Below are 21,421 nucleotides of genomic sequence, written 5' to 3'. Positions count from 1 at the left end.
TCATACTGTCTAACTCAAGCCTATGCATAGATCTCTGAGTGGCCTGTTTGGCTAACCCTGGACAATAAGATCCTCAATTGAAGCCCCAAAGTCAAAGCAGCCCATCATGAACACAGAATCTTTTTTCCCTCAAGCCCAAAGAACAAATCTCACACTTTCTATCTTGACCCCCTTACAGCCAATGAAAATGCATCAAGATACAGAACAGCAGGAGCCAGCTGAGTCAGAGCCTGTCTATGAAGAGGTGGGCAGCTTTACAGACATAGATTTTCTGGAACCCAACCATTCCCTATTGCCTCCTATGGATCAGGCTAAGAAACCAATTAGTTTTTCAGATCAGGTGACATCCAGCATGCTGCCCCCTTGTTGGGTTCCAAGAGCATCTGAAACTGATTTAACAAAACCATGCTTTGAGAGGACCTTTCAGGTGGAACCAAATAAACAGAATCTCACTGATAGAATATCAGAACACAAACTAATTCCAACTGTCTCTATAGAGCAGCAGACTGGGCTGCCTCAAGCAGTTTGCACTGGGCAAGGAAGAGGGCCAACATACTGCACTTCCAACCCTCCATCGGGAAAATCCAACTGAAGTGGAGACTCGGGTCAGTGAGACAAAGAAAAGCTTCCAAACATGAGTCACAAAACCTGAATATATCTCTTCTAAAAGAAAAAAAATACCAGATTCATATCACATTAGGAAAGCAAGAATTTGTGTTGGAGAATGAGGCTTGTAAAGTAAAAGTGAGCTGAGCAGCAGATCCCATTAATGACTGGTGGATCAGGGATCTAGGGCTACTGAAAGAATGAGGCAACTATAGCCAATTGTCCTTCCTGAAAGTGCAGTATTAGAAATTCATCCTCATTTTCTCTTGCTTTTACAAAGCTGTTTTTAATTCATAATGTGGTGAGAGGTTATGCTTCCATTTTTACATTGCTTTGAGAATTATTTTCCCTTTTTCTTCTCTCCTCTGAACAACTTCCTGCTCACTATTATAGTCTCTATCCCCCATTCTTCTTTTGATGAGATACCATTACAATCAAAAGGATAAGCATCCTACTCTTCTCTTACATTCATAAACTGTAAATCATCTCTGTACTTTGTGCTTGTAAGGGAAGGGGAGAAAGAAGAAAGATAAAATCAAAATAGAAGCTACCATCTAGGTAGGCAACAGTTCAGACAGGACAACTTTTAGAAGCCATGTGTGGGAAAGGGGAAGTGAAACATTTTATTTTATTTTATTTTATTATTTTACTGTTAAATTTTATTTAAAAATAAAAATAATTGAAAATATTTTTAATATAAAATATAAAATGTTCAAACAGAAAATATAAAAGAACAAAGTAAAACAAATTTTACAAAAGCAAAAATTCAATTTTTAAAAAATCATTTTCCTTATATCTACCCCATAAGTTTCATGTAGCACAATTAATGTACTAGTCCTTGACTTACGATCACAATTGAGCCCAAAACCTGTTGTTTAGCAAGACAGTTGTTAAGTGAGTTTTACCCCATGCTACGATCTTTCTTATCACAGTTGTTAAATGAGTCACATATAATCACAAGCAGTTGTTAAATTAGTAACACAGTTGTTAAATCAATCTAGCTTCCCCATTGACTTTGCTTGTCAGGTTGCAAAAGCTGATCATATGACCCTGGGACATGGCAGCCACCATAAATATATTCTAGTTGCCAAGCCTGCAAATTTTGATCACATGACCATGGGGATACTGCGATGGTTTTAAGTGTGAAAAACAATCATGTGTCACTTTTTTCAGTGCTGTTCTAACTTTAAATGGTACTAAACAAATACTTGTAAGGACTACCTATATTAAAAGTTTGCTAATATGAATTAAAAGATAAAGATCAAATGAAATTAAAATTATCTGTAATTAAAGAACTGTCCAATTGTATTTGGTGCTGTTTTAATTTTTCAACCAATACTATTTTCTACACCCTCAAATATAATTGTACTAGAAGAACAACACAGTTTTCCAGTGTTTTTCAGTAATAATCCTAGTCACTAGAAACAAAAATTAATTTCTTCTATTGTCCTATTTTACATTTTTCTTTCTTTTTATGACCCTGTAATCTCTTTATTCGGGGTGGAATCAGGGGGACTGAATGGAGTTGAGCTGGGTGGATGCCTTTCCTGATGCCTACAGACATTTTCTCTTTGTGCCCTATTGAACTCTCAACCTTCTGATTGAGCATCTTCACCTTTAGGCCACTACAGCATTCTTTGTCCTATTTCACATGATTTGACAAAACTGGACAATAATGCTGTGTTAGCAATAATTGCCCAATTTAGTAGTGGCATGTTTTCCTTAAAAAAAAAAAAACTTTCAACCAAAATGAACAAGTAAATGGCCATTGCTAACCGATGGGAATATGTATTAATTTAATTATCTTTTCCAACAAATTTAGAAAAATGTTTGCTTAGTATATTTGAAGGCTATAGTATAGCTTATAACTAATTCGTGATAAATTTCCAAAATCAGTTTAATAGTTACATCATGCACACTTCAAAGCTGATTGATCAAATTCACATCCCAAGTCATTTTCTCACATTTTAAAGAAGTTAAAGAGAATCTGTTGCATTCAGTGTAAGAAGAGTAATACAAATTGTCTTTGATTTTAAGTGATATGGTATGTACTATTTTTACAACACTGCTCATGTTTTTTAATTGGGATAAGCTCCTGAGCTGAGGAAGAAAGGACTGAACTTATCTTATTTAAAATAGTTGGAATTTCAGTGATGCCATTCAGCAAAATATAGCCTCCCACCGGCCAGTACGCTCCCACAGAGAGGGACTCCTTAGGGTGCTGTCGGCCAGACAATGTCGGCTGGCAACCCCCAGGAGGAGGGCCTTCTCTGTGGCAGCACCTGTCCTCTGGAACGACCTGCCCCCGGAGATACGTAGGATCCCAGATCTCCGTGCTTTTCGCCATATCCTTAAAACTTTTTTATTTCATCAAGCCGGGCTGGCTTAACCCCCCCCCCTTAGATATTTTTAATTGTTAATTGATTTTAGTTGGGGTGTTTTAAATTTATTGGGCCAAAATTTGTTTAATTCTTTTTAAAAAATAATTTTAAATTTTGTAAGTGATGTTTTTATTCTTGGCTGTTCACCGCCCTGAGTCCAGTGGGAGAAGGGCGGTATAAAAATCTAATAAAATAAAATAAATAAAATAAATAATCAGTAGAAGCCAATAGCCAAAGTTTTCTATTGCCTCATTGAACAGTTTGTATTTATCCTGTGGAGGAAATACTGGGAATATATATATATATTTGGCTCTTGGAGAAGCTTCCTTTAAGTGTTTTGCCAGGACTTTCCATGAGTCTGAAAGTCTGGAAAAGGGTATCAGTTGGAGGTGCCCTTCCCCAATTTTTTTCCTGAGCACAATGATGACATTTTTTCTTAGTTTTTCAGAAAAATGAAAAATGAAATATATTTATCTATCATTCATATATATATATATATATATATATACTAGTCTCCCTTTATTTCTTTATCAGCAAAATATAAATTATATATATAAATTTTATATATATATATATATATATATATATATATATATATATATATATAAAATTTATATATATAATTTATATTTTGCTGATAAAGAAATAAAGGGAGACTAGTATAGATCTATTTCAAGCTTTTTAGCTTTCATCAGCTAGCCATACCCTTACTCAGATTCGAACTTGGGCTTCCTGCATGTTAGGCAGTTGAATTAACCTTCTGAGCCACAAGTTCTCCTCCCTTCATCAGCTTGATATATATATATTCTTGTATGTTTCGTGAACAAATATAATATATATATATATATAATTACAGGTAATACACTACATTTTTTGCATTAGAATGTCCAGTTTTTGGTTTTGGTATAGTTGTATAGCAAGTGTGCATTATAAATTTCTAATCCTAGCTAAATTTTCCAGATATGGGGGGGGGGGGGATGTTTGTAACCTTGCTTGTGTAAATCAATAAAATGTTTCTTTAAAATGTTTTCTTCAGAAATAAAGATTTGTAAAATTGTTTTTATAATCATATGAACAACCTTCATTGTGCTAGTATAATAGTATTGTGGAGAGACTTCAAATTGCCTCCAGAATACCTGAGTAACACTAGAAAAAGCTACAGGTGGCCTAAAACTGTCTCATGTGCTTTGAATGAGGTTTTTAAAATGTATGCACTCAACTGCCCTTGCCAAATTGGTCTAAATAACAAAAAAATGTATCCAGACCCAGTTAAACATGACCAGTGTTGAAGAGATGGTAGCCTCATTTCAGGTCCAAAATGTGTAACTACTAGATGAGAGGGCTTGCTTGCTTGCTTGATTTATTATCCAATAGACTCAGATTCCAGATTTCCATTAAAAATGTGTGCTATTTTTTTCTGTAAATAGTTGTCGTGCTTGAAAAAGACCAATAGGCTCACAGTTTTATGGTGGTGAGTTTATTAAATGAAAAGGATATCATTTTGGAGAAAATAATTCCCTTAACTTGTGAATTTAGCACTCACTCACACATCTCCCTAACAATTCTCTCTAAAAATTGCTGTTCCTTAAAATGACCTCACGATGCTTTTTTTTATTAATCTGTAGTCCAGAGCCAAGGTGTTTAAATTTATATTAAGATGAGCTGACCCTAAAGTGTTTCCCACCTTCTCCAAACACAAGCTTTGCTGTATGAATAATTTGTGATACCTCAGTGGTGGTGACTGAGGTAATAACGTCAGTAGGGGCTGCTTCAGCTCAGCTTTTATTGGCCACTTTGCACCATACTGTGCACTCCCATATTGTTTGGCCCCACACAAAACTGTGCCTTCTCAATTGCTAAATGATTTATTCAGAAAGTATTTAAAGCTAAATACATGATTCTTGAGAAAGGCAAATCCTTCTGTGTTGTTTCCTTTTCCAAAGCAAGCAACTTTGAATTGCTTGCTAGAGGCAGGAGCAGTGGTCAGTTACAGTGTTAGTGCTGGACAGATGATCAGAAGTAGCACATCCACCCACATATCAACAGTCCTCATCAACTGTTTTTAAACTGAATGTCAGCATCTCAGCGCTGACATAGAAAAGGGAGGATGAAGTCTGAACTTTTGCCCGCTAACTCCCTTTGAAGATTCGGTCTCCTTGGAGACCGGAGGGGGGAAACATTCCTGTGAACTGACGGGAAAAGGAATCAGGAGAGTGACTTGGAAGATAGCCAATGAGAAGCAGAGAATTGGGGATCGGAAAGGGAGGGATTGGGGGGCAAAGGTCAGTATTGACCGTGAAGAGCCAGGATCCGGTTGCTGTGCTCGAATAAAGAGAAAATTTCCTTAAAGATTGGCAGTTTGGAAGTTCATTTATTTTGAGATAGCATCGAAACCTGACAGATGGTTAATACTCACAACTTTCCAAGCCAAACTGGCAAACCTCCAGCCCTCCAGCTCCCTGCCAGATGTTTGGACGGAGTGGTGCCAAGGTTCCGAAGCCATGGCAGAAAGCCAACTCTCTACTGAAAGCTTACTTCAAGTGGCTGTGAACCAGCCCCCCCTCCCTACTCCAGCCAGCTTGGATGCAACGGGGCCACCCCCTCCCCCAGCAAAGCTGCAACCCCCCCTTCCCCCCCCCACTGCCACAGAATTACCAAGGACAGACGATCGTGCTCCAGCCCAAGAGAAGAAAAAATGATGAACCTTGGTGGACTTTGCCAAAATCTGCAGAAGCTGAGTTCCCCTTTCCAGACGCTAAAGGTAAGGGGAAGCCCCTGAGTGAATTGGGAAGGGCGGACTGGTTATGGGACTGGCAGCGGGCCAGACAGCAGAAAACTTCAAAGCTGCCACTCGAAAGCCCCATGGAGGAATTAAAGCAAGATTTTGAACGTGCCGTCAGACTGGAAGAGGGTCCATCCTGCAGGCCCAAAGATAGAAGGAGGCCAGCTGACCCTGTTGAACTAAGTCACCATAGACGGAAGCGCAGCCCCCCACACACACCAGAAGGAAAGAAAATACCAGTGTACATCCATGGGTTCCTCCTCTGCCCAGCAAGCATACCAGCCTAAACAGGGCATCGCCCCCCCGCCCCCGAATGAGAGATGAGGAAGAAGCCCAACGACACCCTAGACAGGTTCACAGAGCCCCAATATGGGAGGAGGGGCCACCGAGGGCAGAGCCACCCCGGTTCAGAGGGAAGTTCGATGGGGATCCAGACCAGGTAGCGCAGTTCCTCGACGCAGCTGAGATCTATATCGAGTGCTATGGGCACCTTTATCCATTCCCCAGAGCCCTAGTCAATGCCATTTCAGAAGGGCTGGAGGGAGAAGCAAAGACTTGGTCATCAGCCCTCTACAAGAATAGAGCCCCCCAACTGCAAGACGCAGATGGTTTCTTGCAACTACTATGGGCGAGGTTTGAGGAAGCCGGGGAGGACCCTTATGTGGAAGACGAACTCAGAAACCTAATGCAGAGAGGGAAGCCTATCAAGGAGCACATTCGTGAGTTCAGAAGAGTCGTTGGCACCTTACCTCCCCTACCAGAGTGACTACTAGTGTATTTCTTCAGAACAAGCCTAGATAAGTGGATCGCCCAAGTGACCACTTATTGGGACATCCCAAACCGACTCTCCGAATGGTTCCGCGTGGCGATGCAAGTTGAAAGGGGGCTGCGCGCCAACGACATGCTAAAGCAACCAGAGGTCAGGGAAAGATACCAATCGGACCCGAGACCACATACCAGACGAGGAACCACAGCACTACGGCCTACCCAAAGGCCTTTCGTTCCGCGGAGCCCAATGAGGTGCTACAGATGTGGGGGAATGGGCCATCTAGCAGCAGCATGTGGAACCCCGGGCCCGAGGCCAAACCCTCAGCCAAAGGCACGACGGGAACGGGGCCCCAAGCGAGCCACCGATGCACCACGAAATCTCCCCCCAGGCACAGAGGTCTTTGCCCACCTGACCGAAACAAGGGGAGTCCCGGATGATGGAGACCAATCCCCCGACTCGTATGACAGCGAGGACGATGGTGAAGATGACCCGATGGTGAGTGGACCCATCCACCCTTTCCTTTTCCCCATATGCCTAACAGCCCCAAAAACAGGAACCCAAGAGACTTTCCAAGCCCTGATAGATTCGGGCTGCACTAGGTGCCTGATTAATCTACCCACAGTCCTAAAATTGGGGATCTGAGCTAAGAAGCTCAACCACCCAATTCAATTTGAGCAAGTTGATGGGACCCTAGTAGGCAGAGCTTATGCCACACAACTGACTGAGCCAGTGAAGCTAGAACTAGGGGATCACTGGGAGACGATTCAGTTCATAATAGCCCCCAAGATGGCCGATCCAGTCATAATGGGACTCTCCTGGCTAGACAAGCGGGGTCCAATCATCTGGTGGCAAGAGGGGACCCGCAGATTGAGGATAGCAAAGGGGCCTCAACCTCTGCCGCTCCAACCAGGACAGATACCCCCCACACTCGAACCCCAACTTCCCCCGCCTGAACAAAAGAAGATGGCACCGACACAAGGGCCCCTCCCGAAGGGCACTGCGAAGCAGCTGGGGGTCACATCCAACATCTCCCATGAAGCAGAGCAGATCCCAAAAGAGTACCAAGACCTAGCACAGGTATTTAGCGAGACCGAGTGTGACGTCCTACCTCCCCACCGCGATGCCGACTGCACCATCAAAATCATCCCCGGGGCAAAACTACCTTAACCTAAATTGTATGCCATGACGCCCTGTGAAATGCAAGAAATGCGAAACTACATAGACAATGGTGTTCATGCAATTGATAAATGAAGTTCTACATGACCACCTATATAAGGGGGTCCTCGTCTACTTAGATGGCATTCTCATTTACATGGAGACCATAGACGAACACATACCCCTCGTCCGCAAAGTGCTGGAAAAACTGCTGAAAGCGAACCTCTATGTCAAACTGTCAAAATGCGAGTTCCACCAATCGCGACTAGACTATTTAGGTTACCGAGTGTCAAACGAGGGGACAGAGATGGACCCAGTTAAAGTACAATCAGTCCTAGACTGGCGACCCCCTCGCACCCGCAAGCAACTACAAAGCTTCCTGGGGTTCGCAAATTTCTACAGGCAATTCATCCCCTTCTTTGCAAGAATTGCCAAACCTCTGACGGACCTCCTAAAGACAGGGAGTCTGACAACGAAACCCCGCCCGGGACAACCTCTACAGTGGGACCCGGCCTGCCAACAGGCATTCGAGACACTAAAACAAATGTTTGCAAAAGAACCGGTCTTGAAGCATCCTGACCCCGAACAACCCTTCGTCATCCAAGCAGATGCCAGCAATGTGGCAGTAGGGGCAGTCCTACTCCAAAAGAACAGCCAGGGGGACCTGCAACCTTGTGCCTACACATCCCGCAAACTCACCGACACAGAGAGACAATGGGTGGCGTGGGGAAAAAAAGCGTTCGCAGTGAGGTGGGCACTGTTAACCTGGCGACACCTGCTAGAAGAAGGCCAGACACCGTTCGAGTTTGGACTGACCATAAAAACCTGGAGGCCCTCAAGACCCCACAGAAGTTATCGCCCAGGCAAGTCCGGTGGGCCCAATACTTCAATCGTTTCAACTTCGAGCTGAAGCACATCCCAGGGGGGAAGAACTTTCTGGCCGATGCCCTCTCCCGAATGCCTCAATACAACAGTGAACATGAGCAGGTAGTGAATGCCATCATCCCCTCTGCCCAAGGAGTGGGCCAGGTAACCACCAGACGGCAGCATCGAGACCAGCCGGGGCAACCAGCAAGTGACCTAACGACAAGGCTCAAGGCAGAAACGTTGGCAGACCCCTGGTTCCGAGATAATCAACATCTCTTGACAAAGAGAGATGGCCTAGCATGGAGAGGGATGAAACTTTATGTCCCAGAGACCTTACGCACCTTGGTCCTCAAGAGGAGTCACGACGTCAAACCAGCGGGACATTTTGGTTTCCTAAAGACTCTGCATTTAGCACGGAGACAGTTTTGGTGGCCCCGCATGAGAAAAGACGTAGACAGCTATGTAAAAAGTTGTACCATGTGTGCCACGATGAAAACCCGATCAGGAAGGCCCCCGGGGCTGCTGCAGCCAGTAGCTGAACCGTCAAGGCTATGGGAGGAGATTGCTATGGACTTCATAGTCGAACTGCCGAGGAGCAGCGGAAACACAGTGATCTGGACTGTAATAGACTTATTCTCCAAACAGGCACATTTCATACCCTGCAGCGGACTACCCTCAGCCCGCCAATTGGCCAAACTGTTCGTGAAACACATCTACCGCCTGCATGGAGTACCCAGAAGAATCATCTCCGATCGAGGTGTCCAGTTTACAGCGAAGTTCTGGAGGGAATTCCTTCGATCCATAGGATCATCCCAAGGCCTCAGCTCAGCGTTTCACCCGAGCACCAATGGGGGGGGCGGAGAGATTGAATGCCATGATAGAGCAGTACCTGAGGTGCTACGTTGACTACCAACAATCGAACTGGGCGGACCTCTTATCGTTTGCGGAGGTCGCATATAACAATGCTGTTCACAGTAGTACAGGACTAACCCCATTTAAGATAGTGAGCAGCATGGATTTCGTCCCCATGCCAGAGTACGCAAGGGAGCCTCCTTTCTCAGTTAGCTTGACCGAATGGATGGCAATGCTGAGAGAAACCTGGGAGAACGTCAAGAAGGCATTAGACAAGGCGGAACGGTTTTATAAGAAACAAGCAGATAAGCACCGAGCCCCCAGAGGCCGTTCCAAGTAGGGGAGAAGGTCTACCTCTCCACCAAGTATTTAAGACTCAGACTCCCGACCAGAAAACTGGGGCCGAAATTCATAGGACCATTTCCGATAGTAAAAATAATCAACCCGGTTACAGTACAATTGCAGTTGCCCCAGTTACTAGGGAGGATACACCCCGTTTTTCACAGTAGCCTCCTGAAGCCTATGAAAGGGTCAACTTTAAGGCCGGCGCCACGTGATCCCCCAGGGCCCTTGATTATTGGAGGCCAAACCCACTATGAAGTACAGTGAATTCTTGATTCGAGGTGGCACAGAGGGCACCTCCAATACTTAATTAAGTGGAAGGGTTACCCCTTGTCAGAAGCTTCCTAGGTGAAGAGGACGAACATTCAAGCTGACCGCCTTATAGCTAAATTCCATGCAGATCACCCGGACAAGCCAGGGGGGGTGGGACACACCCTCGGACGGGGTAAGGTACTAAACTTGTTGTTTGTCTCGCGCAGGCCTCACTGGGAGAGTGAAGGGAGAGGGGCCGGATGTCAGCGTCTCAGCGCTGACATAGAAAAGGGAGGCTGAAGCCTGAACTTTTGCCTGCTAACTCCCTTTGAAGATTCGGTCTCCTTGGAGATGAGGAGTGGGGAAACATTCCTGTGAACTGACGGGAAAAGGAATCAGGAGAGTGACTTGGAAGATAGCCAATGAGAAGCAGAGAATTGGGGATCGGAAAGGGAGGGATTGGGGGGCAAAGGTCAGTATTGACCGCGAAGAGCCAGGATCCGGTTGCTGTGCTCGAATAAAGAGAAAATTTCCTTAAAGATTGGCAGTTTGGAAGTTCATTTATTTTGAGATAGCATCGAAACCTGACACTGAACTTGCAAGCTAGTAAGAAAATTTGCATTGGGCCCAGGAGCTTCCAGAGATGGCAGGAGAGTCTCTGTAGATTAAATTCCAACAGATTTATTTCATAGATCTAGACATCTGTTCATTTTTTCCTATTCTCATTCTTTTACTGCTTTCTTCAGAGCAGTAGTTCGTGTGTTCTATTTTTGAAAAGCAATAGATGTTGAACCATTATATTTTTCCATATTTACTGCATTTAAATGCGTTAGTATTATTTTGATTTCACACACACAAAAATGAAGTAGGATTTATATCATGGCTTTTTAATTAATATTTACAGAAGAACATGATAGGAAAGTTCTAAAGGGTTTAGTTGATCCCAAAATTCAGATTCAAGTCTTTGTTCCTAGAAAGAAAAATCTATCCAGAATTTTCATGTGAACCTCCAGGGTTTTTACTGAGCAAAGATATCTGTCATGTGTACATGTTCAGCCTTTTGTGTTGAACACCACAATGAAAAAGCTCAAAGCAAGTTGCTGCTTGACTATGTTACAGGAGTTATATGATTTGTGGAAACAAGAACAGTATCCTTGGAATACTGTTTTCCTACCATTAGCTAGGAAAATACCAATTTCTTTATTGCATTCCTAGAAAAGGTGTCTTTCCCCTGTGCTGAGACAGATCTATACTCAATAAAGAAAATGCAGTTCCTCAGTAGCAAGATTTGGTCAATGCTTGGCAATGTGATATCCATTGCTCCTGGGTATACAGCACTTACAAGTCAAATACCACTTTAATAAAGACCTCAGAGGCATTGTGTTTCAAAGTTAAAATGGGCACAGGAATGCACACAAATCTAAACAATTTAGCTGTTGTCTTATCTGAGTCACTACATATGCAAAGAACCCAGAACCTTTTTATCCTATTCATTCCCCCTACATGGCTGAGATCTCTTGGGAACTGGAGGATGTGGTTTGCCCTCTGAAAGAAACAAGACCATCGTGCATCAGAAATATGCCACCCAGAGCTGCTAGGGAAACATTTGTGTGAGAGATGAATGCCAACTACCATGAGCTAGAATAATTTGTTAGTTGCTTTTTCTATTGTTAACGGTAGAAGCTTCAGTCTATGAGATTGGGTTTATTGCAAGTACCTCATACTGAGCCCTAGTATGATGAAGAATAGAATTCTTATCAGTGGAGGCATGCTAATACATCCTGTTCTCTTAAAAGACACATATTAGTAAAACATTGACTTTAGCAAAGTTTTCAAGAGCACAGAGGGGCTTGGATTTCCACTAATGTTTGTTTACTCTACAACATGCTCTTATTTCTGTGATTATTGTTCTGCTTTTGGAATGAATGATTGGAATATGGAATTTGCCAGCCTTACTGATAACAGTAGCATGTCCTTTTGGTGGTCTGACCACGCCAAGTAGAGAGTAGCTTTTCCAGCTAGGATTAGTCTGCTTTGATGTAGCAACTTCATGCTTGCAAGCCTGAGGTCTATTCCATGTGGATCTTTCTCCTTAGCAACTTATGCTAAGGAGCATGCAGTTGGTAGGACCTGAAAGAACAAAGATAGTCAGTATCAAAAATGCTGTTTTATTGGAGTCCCATTGCGAATCCATTCCCAGAGGATTAAGCACTGTTCTAGGCTTTCTACAAGCCTGATGCTGTCGTCTTACCTGTTTGGTTTACTTGAATACTAATGCCCTTGACCTACACATGGCAGGGTTTTTGTTGCTTATATAAACAGAAATAAAAATTTGGTCTCATAATCAGTTACAAGAATTTATTTTATTCTGTTTTCATAGAATAATCAAGATGATAGTTAAAATAAACCCTAACAGAGGATTATTTTAATCTTTATTGAAATTGGCCTCTTCCCAGCATTCTGAACAGGAACGTGTGCAAATTTCCAAGCTCAGCTTTCATTATGAGGTTCCAGTCTTAACTTTCCTTAATTATTAGTGTAAATCTTTGATCCATTTTAGCACATCTCACTTTCCTAGGGATTAGCCAAATCTTTTTTTTTTTTTTTAATTTGATTTATATGCCGCCCTTCTCCGAAGACTCAGGGCGGCTTACAATGTGCTCAGCAATAGCCTTCATCCTTTTGTATATTTATACAAAGTCAGCTTATTGCCCCCACAAACTGGGTCCTCATTTCACCTACCTTAGAAAGGATGGAAGGCTGAGTCAACCTTGAGCCTTGGCGAGATTCGAACCCTGCAGTAATTGCAGGCAGCTGGTCTTAATAAGCTTAATAACAGGGTGCCTTAAACCCCTGTAGTACCAAGGCTCACTTCTAGTAAATCTTCTAGTTTCTGTGGCCAGCCACAGTGGCAAGACGTATTAATCAACATCTAAGTAAGTGCATAGTTAAGATGGCTCCAATATGCAATTATTCTGCAAGACTGCTTAGGGCAGGCCCCCAGTACCGGGCCAGCTACAGCCCAGTATCAGGCCACAAAAGCAGCATATGATCACATGCACAAAGCTCCATTTGCACAAGTGGTGGGCAAGCACATGTGCACATGCAGTTCCCATTTGCATGAGCAGTGGGGAAGTATACGCATGCACGCAGCTCCATTTGTGCAAGTGGTGAGCGAGTGCATGCATGCACACAGCTCTATTTGTGTGAGTGGCAGATAAGTGCATGCATACATGCGGTTAGCTCAATTTGTGGGAGCAGCAGGTGTGTATGCCTGCTGCTCATGCAAATGGAGTTGCACACACATGCACCCAGCTTACATAGAACCATCCTCTCTCCTCCCTTCCACACTGGTCCACAAAGCCAGAAAGGTTGAGGAATACTGGCTTAGGATATCCATTCTTCAGAAGATGGATTTCATGGTGTGTGGGAATATATACAAGGCACCTCTCTTCAGTCATAACAGCAACTGTCTCTTTTTCCAGGATTCTGCAACTCCTTTGTAAATGCATTGTTCTCAATGCCAACAACAACAGCACAGTGTTGAGCCTTGGTAGTACAGGGGTTTAAGGCACCCTGTTATTAAGCTGGTTATTAAGACCAGCTGCCTGCAATTACTGCAGGGTTCGAATCTCGCCAAGGCTCAAGGTTGACTCAGCCTTCCATCCTTTCTAAGGTAGGTAAATTGAGGACCCAGTTGTGGGGGCAATAAGCTGACTTTGTATAAATATACAAAAGGATGAAGGCTATTGCTGAGCACATTGTAAGCCGCCCTGAGTCTTCGGAGAAGGGCGGCATATAAATCAAATTAAAAAAAAAAACAACAGTGGTGCAAGTATTTAGTAGTGTAAAAGTGTTACACTTGTCAGGTCCCCGATGGGATGCTGTCATTCTGAAGAGGGAGGGGGCAAGTAGCTGGAGCTGAATTCTTTGCATGCTTTCCCTTTTGCTTTACTTCAGGGGATTTAGGGAGGGGCTGGATGGATGGGCTTCTTCTCAGTTAGAACCAGTTTACCCAAGGTTGCAGTGCCCTGAGAGTAAACTACTATCAAGTTAACATCTTGGAGCTTCTCAAAACACCTTTGTGGCATATTATGGACTATTGGGGGACTGGGGGATTGGGTGGGGTTTGAAGAGGGAAAAAGAGCTTAATGCTTTATGCGGGCTTTTCAGATTCTGCCTGACTTCTGTGCAATCACTTTCTCTCAGTAAAAGTTCCCTTTTGAACTACAATTTGAACTACCAAGAGTAATGCTTTCCTCAAAAGTTAGCTAAGGCAGGTCCTTACATTAAGTGGGATCTGCAAAGTGGTCAACCCAGAGAGGCAAGCAGCCCTACTGTGGGGATCTTGCAAACTATGTCCACCCAAGGCTGAGTGTTGGGGGGAAGCCTCTGGCAAGACTCATCAAGAAACCAAGGCTGGAGGATGGACAGAGGAAGCTGCCAGCCTGGGAGACCCAGATGGTCCATCAGCATTGGGAAGAAAGATGACTGAGAGGGGTGGACCAAGGGAGTCGCCCTCATCCAAGACAGCTGCCAATGTGGCTGGGAAGAAGAGTTGGAGGCACTTGAGGATGACGAGAGGAAGGGGATAAACTTAATCATGCTGCATTGCATGATGGATGCATTCCAGAGCCTGAAAGCATGGGAGGTATTGGCTGCCGGAGCCAAGCCGAGGAGGGGGAATGGACATCCTTGTCTCTTGATACCACAGTCGCAGTGCCTGTCATCCTGGCAGGGGCTGCTGCAGCTATGGGACCTCAGCCAAGAGACACCAGGGGCCCCAATGTTCAAAGGGTGGGAAAGGCAGCAGGGCCATGGAGGTGGAAGATTACCCCCCCCCCGGCATGAAATTTGATGGGAACCCCCAACAACTGGGATTTTTCCCGGCCCATGTCCTGACCTACTTGCAGGAATATGGCCACAAGATCCCTATGAAGGAGCCAAGATTAAAGTTGTCATGCTGGCACTAGAAAGGGCTGCAGCCCGATGGATGGTAATCCTCCACAATTCAGATACCCCTGAGTTTATGACAGCACTCCAATGGCAGTTTGAAGATCCCCTAGCCAATTGCAAAGCCAGAGATCACATAAAGACTGTCCAGTAAGGGAACAGACCGATGGCTGAATATAAGAGGAATTTCATGACCTGGCATGTCATCTTGACTGGCCAGAAGACATCCTCATGAGCTGTTTCAAAGATGGGCTTAATGATGACCTGTACACTGCATGTGTCATGGGGGGGGAGGGCTCACCTCTAAAGACTGGTGTATGCTGGCTGAGGAAGTGGAAATCGACCAGACCTGAAACAGTATTGTTCGGCCAAAGTTTGAAAGAAATCACTCTCAGAGAGGAAGAGAGAGGCAACCGAAAGGTAAACCCAGCCAGCACACTCCATTGCCTGTTTCAAGTGCAGCAGAGAAGGCCACCAAGCTGCAAAGTGCTGCACCAACCACCACAAACACCTTTGTGGCATATTATTGGCTATTGGGGGACTGGGAATTGGGTGGGGTTTGAAGAGGGAAAAATAGCTTGATACTTTGCGCAGGCTTTTCAGATTCCACCTGACTTCTGTGCAATCACTTTCTCTCAGAAAAAGTTTCCTTTTTAACTGCTACCATTTCAAGAGTCATGCTTTCCTAAGAAGATAGCTGAGGCAGATCCTTACAACACTACTTTTCAAGTTCATGAACCTGTGTCAGATGGAATGACACTATTTGTTCAATTTAAAATTTTGAAGACTGCGCACTTGCTTCTTTAATAGATTAAACTGCTCACCGTATGCTCAATCTACAGTGGCAATTTCAGCTTTGTTTTCTAGAATTTCAGACTATAGAGTAACTTCCACTGTCTTACATACCTATGTAGCCTTTTCTGCCATTTGGGATCTGCTAAGACCTTTATGCATCTTTAACAATTTATTCAGTATTAAATAACAATGGCACATGATTTTATTTAAAAAATTATTTCAAGTTATAGTTCAGTGTAAATTTTAAACCCTTCATCCACATGTGTTCCATAGTTCAAGCATTATATTACACCCAAAATTCTTTGCCCATTGAATCGTGTTTTGTTTCATATTCATTCTCCAAATTCAATTTCAATAATAGTTTATAAACCTCAGCAATGTTCATCATTACCACACAATACAATTTCAAATTAATTTTTCCCAAGCCCATAGTTTTTCCAGACCCATAGTTTTTTTGTCTAGTTTAAAACTTTCAATTGCATATATGTAAATCTATGACAGACACATCCTTCTGACTTTAACTTTTCTTTAGATTTAAGAATATATTCACTTTGAATGAAAGTTATTATTTAACCATACATCTACCAGTCTGGGCTCACCATTGTTTCTTTTCGGAAAAAAAGCTTTCTGAGTTAACATCTGAAGATGTTGTAAGGACCTGCCTCTGCTATCCCCACAGGAAGGCATGACTCTTGAAAGAATTAGTTACCAAAAGGAACTTTTACTGAGAGAAAGTGATTGCAGAGAAGTCTGAAGTTCCTGTGCAAAGTGTTAAGCTATTCTTCCCAATTCAAACCCCATCTCCCTTCACCAATCCACCAGTAGCCAATACAATTCTGCATAGGTTTTTTGAGAACTCTGAGGTGTTAGCTTGATAGCAGTTCATCCCCAGAGTACAGCAACCTTAGTGTCAGGCTGGAACTGGCTGGGAGGAAGTCATCCGTCTTCAAGATAGCCCCCCTTCCCTAAATCCCCTAAATCCCATGCGGTTACAGCAAAAGCGAAAGCATGCAGAGAATGCAACCCTGATAGCCTCTCCCCCTCCTCCATCATGTCCCAGGAGGAGACCTGAGATGCTGGCCTCTCAAAAGGATGGCTTATACCTGTAGAACATAACATAATAAATAGGAAAGAAAAAGAAAACATTTAGTTTCATTTAGGTTTATTAGGATATTGATTGTGAAACCGTTTGATTAATTTAGGGGCTCTAACTGGCAGTGGTTAACCCATTCATTTCGGGCAGTGGGAAAATCTTTCCATGATGCCAGGTATTGCAGGCTTCCTCAATGTTTACAGGACTCCAAAATTACTTAACTTCAAAATGTTGTTCACCTTCCACCATAAATGGTGGAACCTCAGATTTCAACAGATTACAGTGAAGTCATTATGACATTATGTGGACATTATGAAGGGGCTTGAGTAGGTCAGGGGTGAAATCCAGCAGGTTCAGACAGGTTCTGGAGAACCGGTAGCAGAAATTTTGAGTAGTTCGGAGAACCGGTAGCAGAAATTTTGAGTTCAGAGAACCGGCAAATACTACCTCTGGCTGGCCCCAGAGTGGAGTGGGAATGGAGATTTTGCAATATCCTTCCCCTGGAGTGGGAGGGGAATGGGAATTTTGCAGTATCCTTCCCCTGCCATGCCTATCAAGCTACACCCACCAAACCACACCATGCCCACCAAGCCATACCCACAGAACCGGTAGTAAAAAAAAATTGGATTTCACCACTGGAGTAGGTCTAACTATACTGCAACAGGGTGTATCATCTCTTGCCCGCTTCAATACTTTAATTGCTATGCTTTAAAAGAAAAATAGGAAAAAAAGAAGAGTGAATCAAAATAACAATATAAAAATAAAAAAGAAATCATCAATCCATCGTCCCTTGCCCGCTTCAATACTTTAATTGCTATGCTTTTTTTTTTACTTGCCTCCCAAATTCCTCTCTTAAATCTTTACCTGCTTCTTGGATGTTTAATCTAGGTATTCTTCCCACCTCTACCCTCTTCTACTGCCTAATTTCTAACATTTCTACCCAGGCGCCTGTCTTCCTTTCAAACATATTTTCCCACTCTCTTAATATATTTTCCCCTGGTTTAATTCATCAATCATTATTATTTCCATTGTTGCTTCCTTTTTGTCTTCCTCCTTCTTCATTCCTTCTGTTGACTCCTCCTTTTCCTGGGCGTCTTGGTCTTTACTCATCATCCCTCGTATGGTATTTTCCATTTTTTCCTTAAATCCTTTCTCCATTATGTCTTTTGTATTTTGAAAAAGTAAGTCCATCTCCTTCACAATTCCACTCATCTCTTCTTTATTAAGTATCTTGTTTTGTTTTAAAAAATTCAATTTTTATCCAGCAGTCCAAGAACTATTTATTCAATCTTTAAGTTACCCTTCAAGGAGTACATTAGTCCCATTCTTTATGCCCCATAGGTTAACAATCAGTTCCATTTAAGTACTTGAGTCTCCAATAATCAAGTAGTCATAGGGTGTCTAAAGGTAATTCAATAGAAATTTTCACAGACCTTCATATAGATATTTCCAGACTTGTAATATGGACTTATTTCCAGACTTGTAATTTTCCCTTTCGCAGGGAAGGGAAGCAGGTGGCACTCTCAGCTTAAATTTCAATATCACCATGTTTCCAGCATTCTTTTAGTTATACAAGAATTATAAAAGCAGAATAAGTTTTGCAAATAAATGATTCCAGCATCTTAAAATGCCTTCCCAGTTTAAGGGTTAAATTTTCTGCATATTTCAAAATTTCAAAGTTTATTATTTTCACTCCTGCACTCTTCACTTCTGGTCTTGTGGTCTGGTGGTTTCTTAGAATGCTTAGATGCCACTTTGACAGATGATTCTGAGCAGATAATTCTAAATTGTTCCTTGCGGTTAAATTTAAAGTGAAAGAAAAATTCTTTCCCCCAGTTCCACTCACTGTTCACCTACTTTGCTCCAGCACCAGTCTTAGATTTTCATTGGCTGTCCCTGCTTTATGGTGGCCATCTTTAGACTTCTTCTTCTTGCCATGGCTGAGAGGGAGAAAGAACCCCGGGGCCAACAGGAGAGCTGCAACTCTCTTCAACCTCTCAGGGCGCCCCTCTTTGCTTTACAGGGTGGCTTTGGCTCCTCTTGGAGCCCACGAACATGGAGAAGTCAGCACAGGAGACGCAGAGACCCGTTCCCTGTGTCTGTATTGCCGTGACATCAACCGGAAGTTCTATACTGTAACAGGGTTAATGATGCATTTAATCAGTAAAGGTCCAACAAATTTGCATCCTAACTTCTTAGAAGGTTGCAATGACTGTAAGTATCACATGGAAAGATACACTTGATCCCCCACGTTAAACTTCTTTGGCTCAATTCTTTTCTTGTCTGCTTGACATTTATAAGCCTCTCTAGCCTCAGTGAGTGCTTTACGTACAATCAGCCAGGTATTCTGTAACTGGCCGATCACTGAACTGGCTTTCAGTGAGGGATCACTGGGTCCTTGGTGTGTAACTCAGACACAGGCTTGAAATCTTGACCAGTTGCAACTCGGAAAGGAGTGAAACCAATACTGCTACATACAGAATTATTGTAAGCCACTTCTACAAATGATAAATGGTCTGTCCAGTTCTCTTGTTGATAGTTGATGAAACACCTAAGGTACTGTTCCAGAACTGAATTTGCTCATTCACATCCCCCTGTTCGTTTGCAGATGGTGACTAGAATTAAGTCCCTGGTCAATACCTAATAAATCCAAAAAGGCTCTCCAGAATTTAGAGGTGAATTGACCCCCCCCATCTGATATTATGCATTGGGATGCTCCATGTAGCTGGTACATGTGATGTAAAAACAGTTTGGCGAGTCCCTGTACCATAGTTTTTGGCACAGGACAAAACACACTTATTTTGAAAATAGGTCTGTCACCACCCAGATTACTGTGTTCCCCAAACTTTCAGGGAGTTCTACAATAAAGTCCATAGAGAGCTCTCTCCATGCTGCTAACGGCTGTGCCAAAATCTGAAGGGTCCTGGTGTTCTACCCTGTCTCTGCTTAGCAGATGCATACACAGGGCAACTGCATAAATTAAATGTCTTTTTTAAGGGAGGGCCACCAGAATTGTCATTTTATTAAATGCAATGTCTTTACAAATCTGAAATGTCCTGCTGCTTTTAAATTGTGGCATGTCTTCATAATCAGGAGCCTTTGGCTAGTTGGCATATACAGTTTTGCTCCCACTCAAGCCAGTTCATCCTGGATGGAGCAGACATTACTGTGGTTACAGAACCATTCATCATCTGTTAGCGCCTTTTTCAGGGTGGTGGCCACATCGCTGCTAACTGGCACCTTTTCTTTCTGCTGTGCTCTGGTCATTACTTGGGTTGTCAGCTGATACGATGGGAGCACTGGTTTAATTATTTCTGCTTTGGAGCAATACTGTGGCATCTGTGATAGGGCATCAGACAGGAAATTCTTCCCTCCTGGGATGTAGCACAAAGTGAAATCTTACTGTTGAAAGTGTTGTGCCCAATGTGCTTGTTTAGGGGAAAGTTTATGAATGGTTTTCAGTGCTTCCAGGTTTTTGTGATCAATCCATACCTGAAAAGTGATTTTGCTTCCTTCTAAAAAGTGTCTCCAGGAGAGGAGTGCCCATCTTACAGCGTAAACCTTCTTCTCCCAGACGGACCAGCATTGCTCAGTTTCTGACAGTTTTTTTGAGGTATATGCAATGGTTATAACTGCCTGTTCTCATTATCCTGCATTAGCACCACCCTCACTGTGACACCACTGGCATCAGTTTGTGTGATGAAAGGTTTGTCGGGGTTTGAATGTTTCACCATGGCTTGCCACAAAAAGCTGCTTATGTTTTTCAAACATGGCTTGTGTTGTAGTCCACCGGTGGCCAGCGAGCTGACAGCAGAGTCAGACAGTGAGGACGTTGGGGAGGAACATGGGCCAGTCCTGGGGGCTGGGGAAAGCTCGGACGTGGGCTCTGCATCAGAGGCAGAGAAGGAGATAAGACAGTAGTGAGGCAGAGGAACAGCTGGAGCCCATTCCCAATGTGTGCATGCGCAGAGCTGCCAGAAGAAAAGAATAACTCAGAAAGCAGGGTCGACTCAGGAGTAAAGCCACACCCTGGAGATGATTGGCCCCTCCCATAGGAAATAAAAGAGGAGCAAACAGGGAGAGGGCTTTTGCAGGAAACAATTCATTCGTTCTGTAGTTTCAAGAGTGGAAAGTTCTGTTCGTGACTCTAAGAGACTCTGTGCCAAGTTTTGCCTTACTCTGCATTTGGAAACAAGTTACATGGCAGCTTACCAAACGAGATAAGGTGTGTTGATAAATATTCCTTTGAAAAACTGTTTGGACAAACCTTGCTGACTATGAATGAAAGTAATTCACAGTTGTGTAAATAAAAGAGGTTTTGCTGGGACCAATTCCTGCTTCCTGGTTTTTAAGGGAGCCTAGATCAGAACAATTTGACATTCCATTGACATTTCAAAGGCTGGCTGGGTTTAGTCTGTTTTCCTCTTTTGTTTTTAGCAAATTTGTGGCAAAAGATGGGATAAATGCCTATAAAAGTTTATGAACTCTAGGAAGCTTTGTAACTACTTCCTCACATGGGGCGGAGCCCATTCTAGTACCGCCCTAACCTTTTTGGGGTCCATTTTGATCCCCCA

The 21,421-nt window shown here is 43.2% G+C and overlaps 2 protein-coding genes across 7 annotated transcripts in view; one reads left to right on the top strand and one right to left on the bottom strand.

Moving 5' to 3' along the window:
- The window catches only part of RELL2 (RELT like 2), a 74,550-nt gene that overhangs the window by 18,847 nt on the left and 34,282 nt on the right, over positions 1-21,421 (bottom strand). For 2 of the 5 annotated variants that reach the window (XR_004589766.3, XR_009621199.2), the window contains exon 6: positions 11,963-12,136. The exons of 1 other annotated variant lie outside the window; for it this stretch is intronic. The gene's annotated coding sequence lies outside the window, so the exon portion shown is untranslated. Of the gene's footprint in view, positions 1-10,872; positions 12,137-21,421 lie in introns of those variants that run through there. 2 more of the 5 variants (XM_034408837.3, XM_034408834.3) reach the window with 1 other exon arrangement.
- Positions 5,159-10,545, top strand: LOC148114791 (uncharacterized). Of its 2 annotated transcripts, none has more exons than XR_015733537.1 (2): positions 5,159-5,748; positions 10,234-10,545. XR_015733537.1 is itself a non-coding variant. In XM_087891212.1 (2 exons), the coding sequence occupies exons 1-2, from the start codon at positions 6,638-6,640 to the stop codon at positions 10,249-10,251; spliced, it is 414 nt and encodes a 137-aa protein (XP_087747338.1). In that variant the 5' UTR covers positions 5,159-6,637; the 3' UTR covers positions 10,252-10,545. The 2 variants fall into 2 exon arrangements, 1 of the variants encoding a protein (XP_087747338.1); XM_087891212.1 differs by having other exon boundaries at positions 5,159-7,033.

Source organism: Pantherophis guttatus, chromosome 3 (assembly GCF_059756535.1).
Source record: "Pantherophis guttatus breed Tessera chromosome 3, ASM5975653v1, whole genome shotgun sequence".
Classification (NCBI taxonomy): Eukaryota; Metazoa; Chordata; class Lepidosauria; order Squamata; family Colubridae; genus Pantherophis; species Pantherophis guttatus.
Note: the sequence above shows the minus strand (reverse complement) of the source record. Positions and strands in the feature narration are given on the sequence as shown.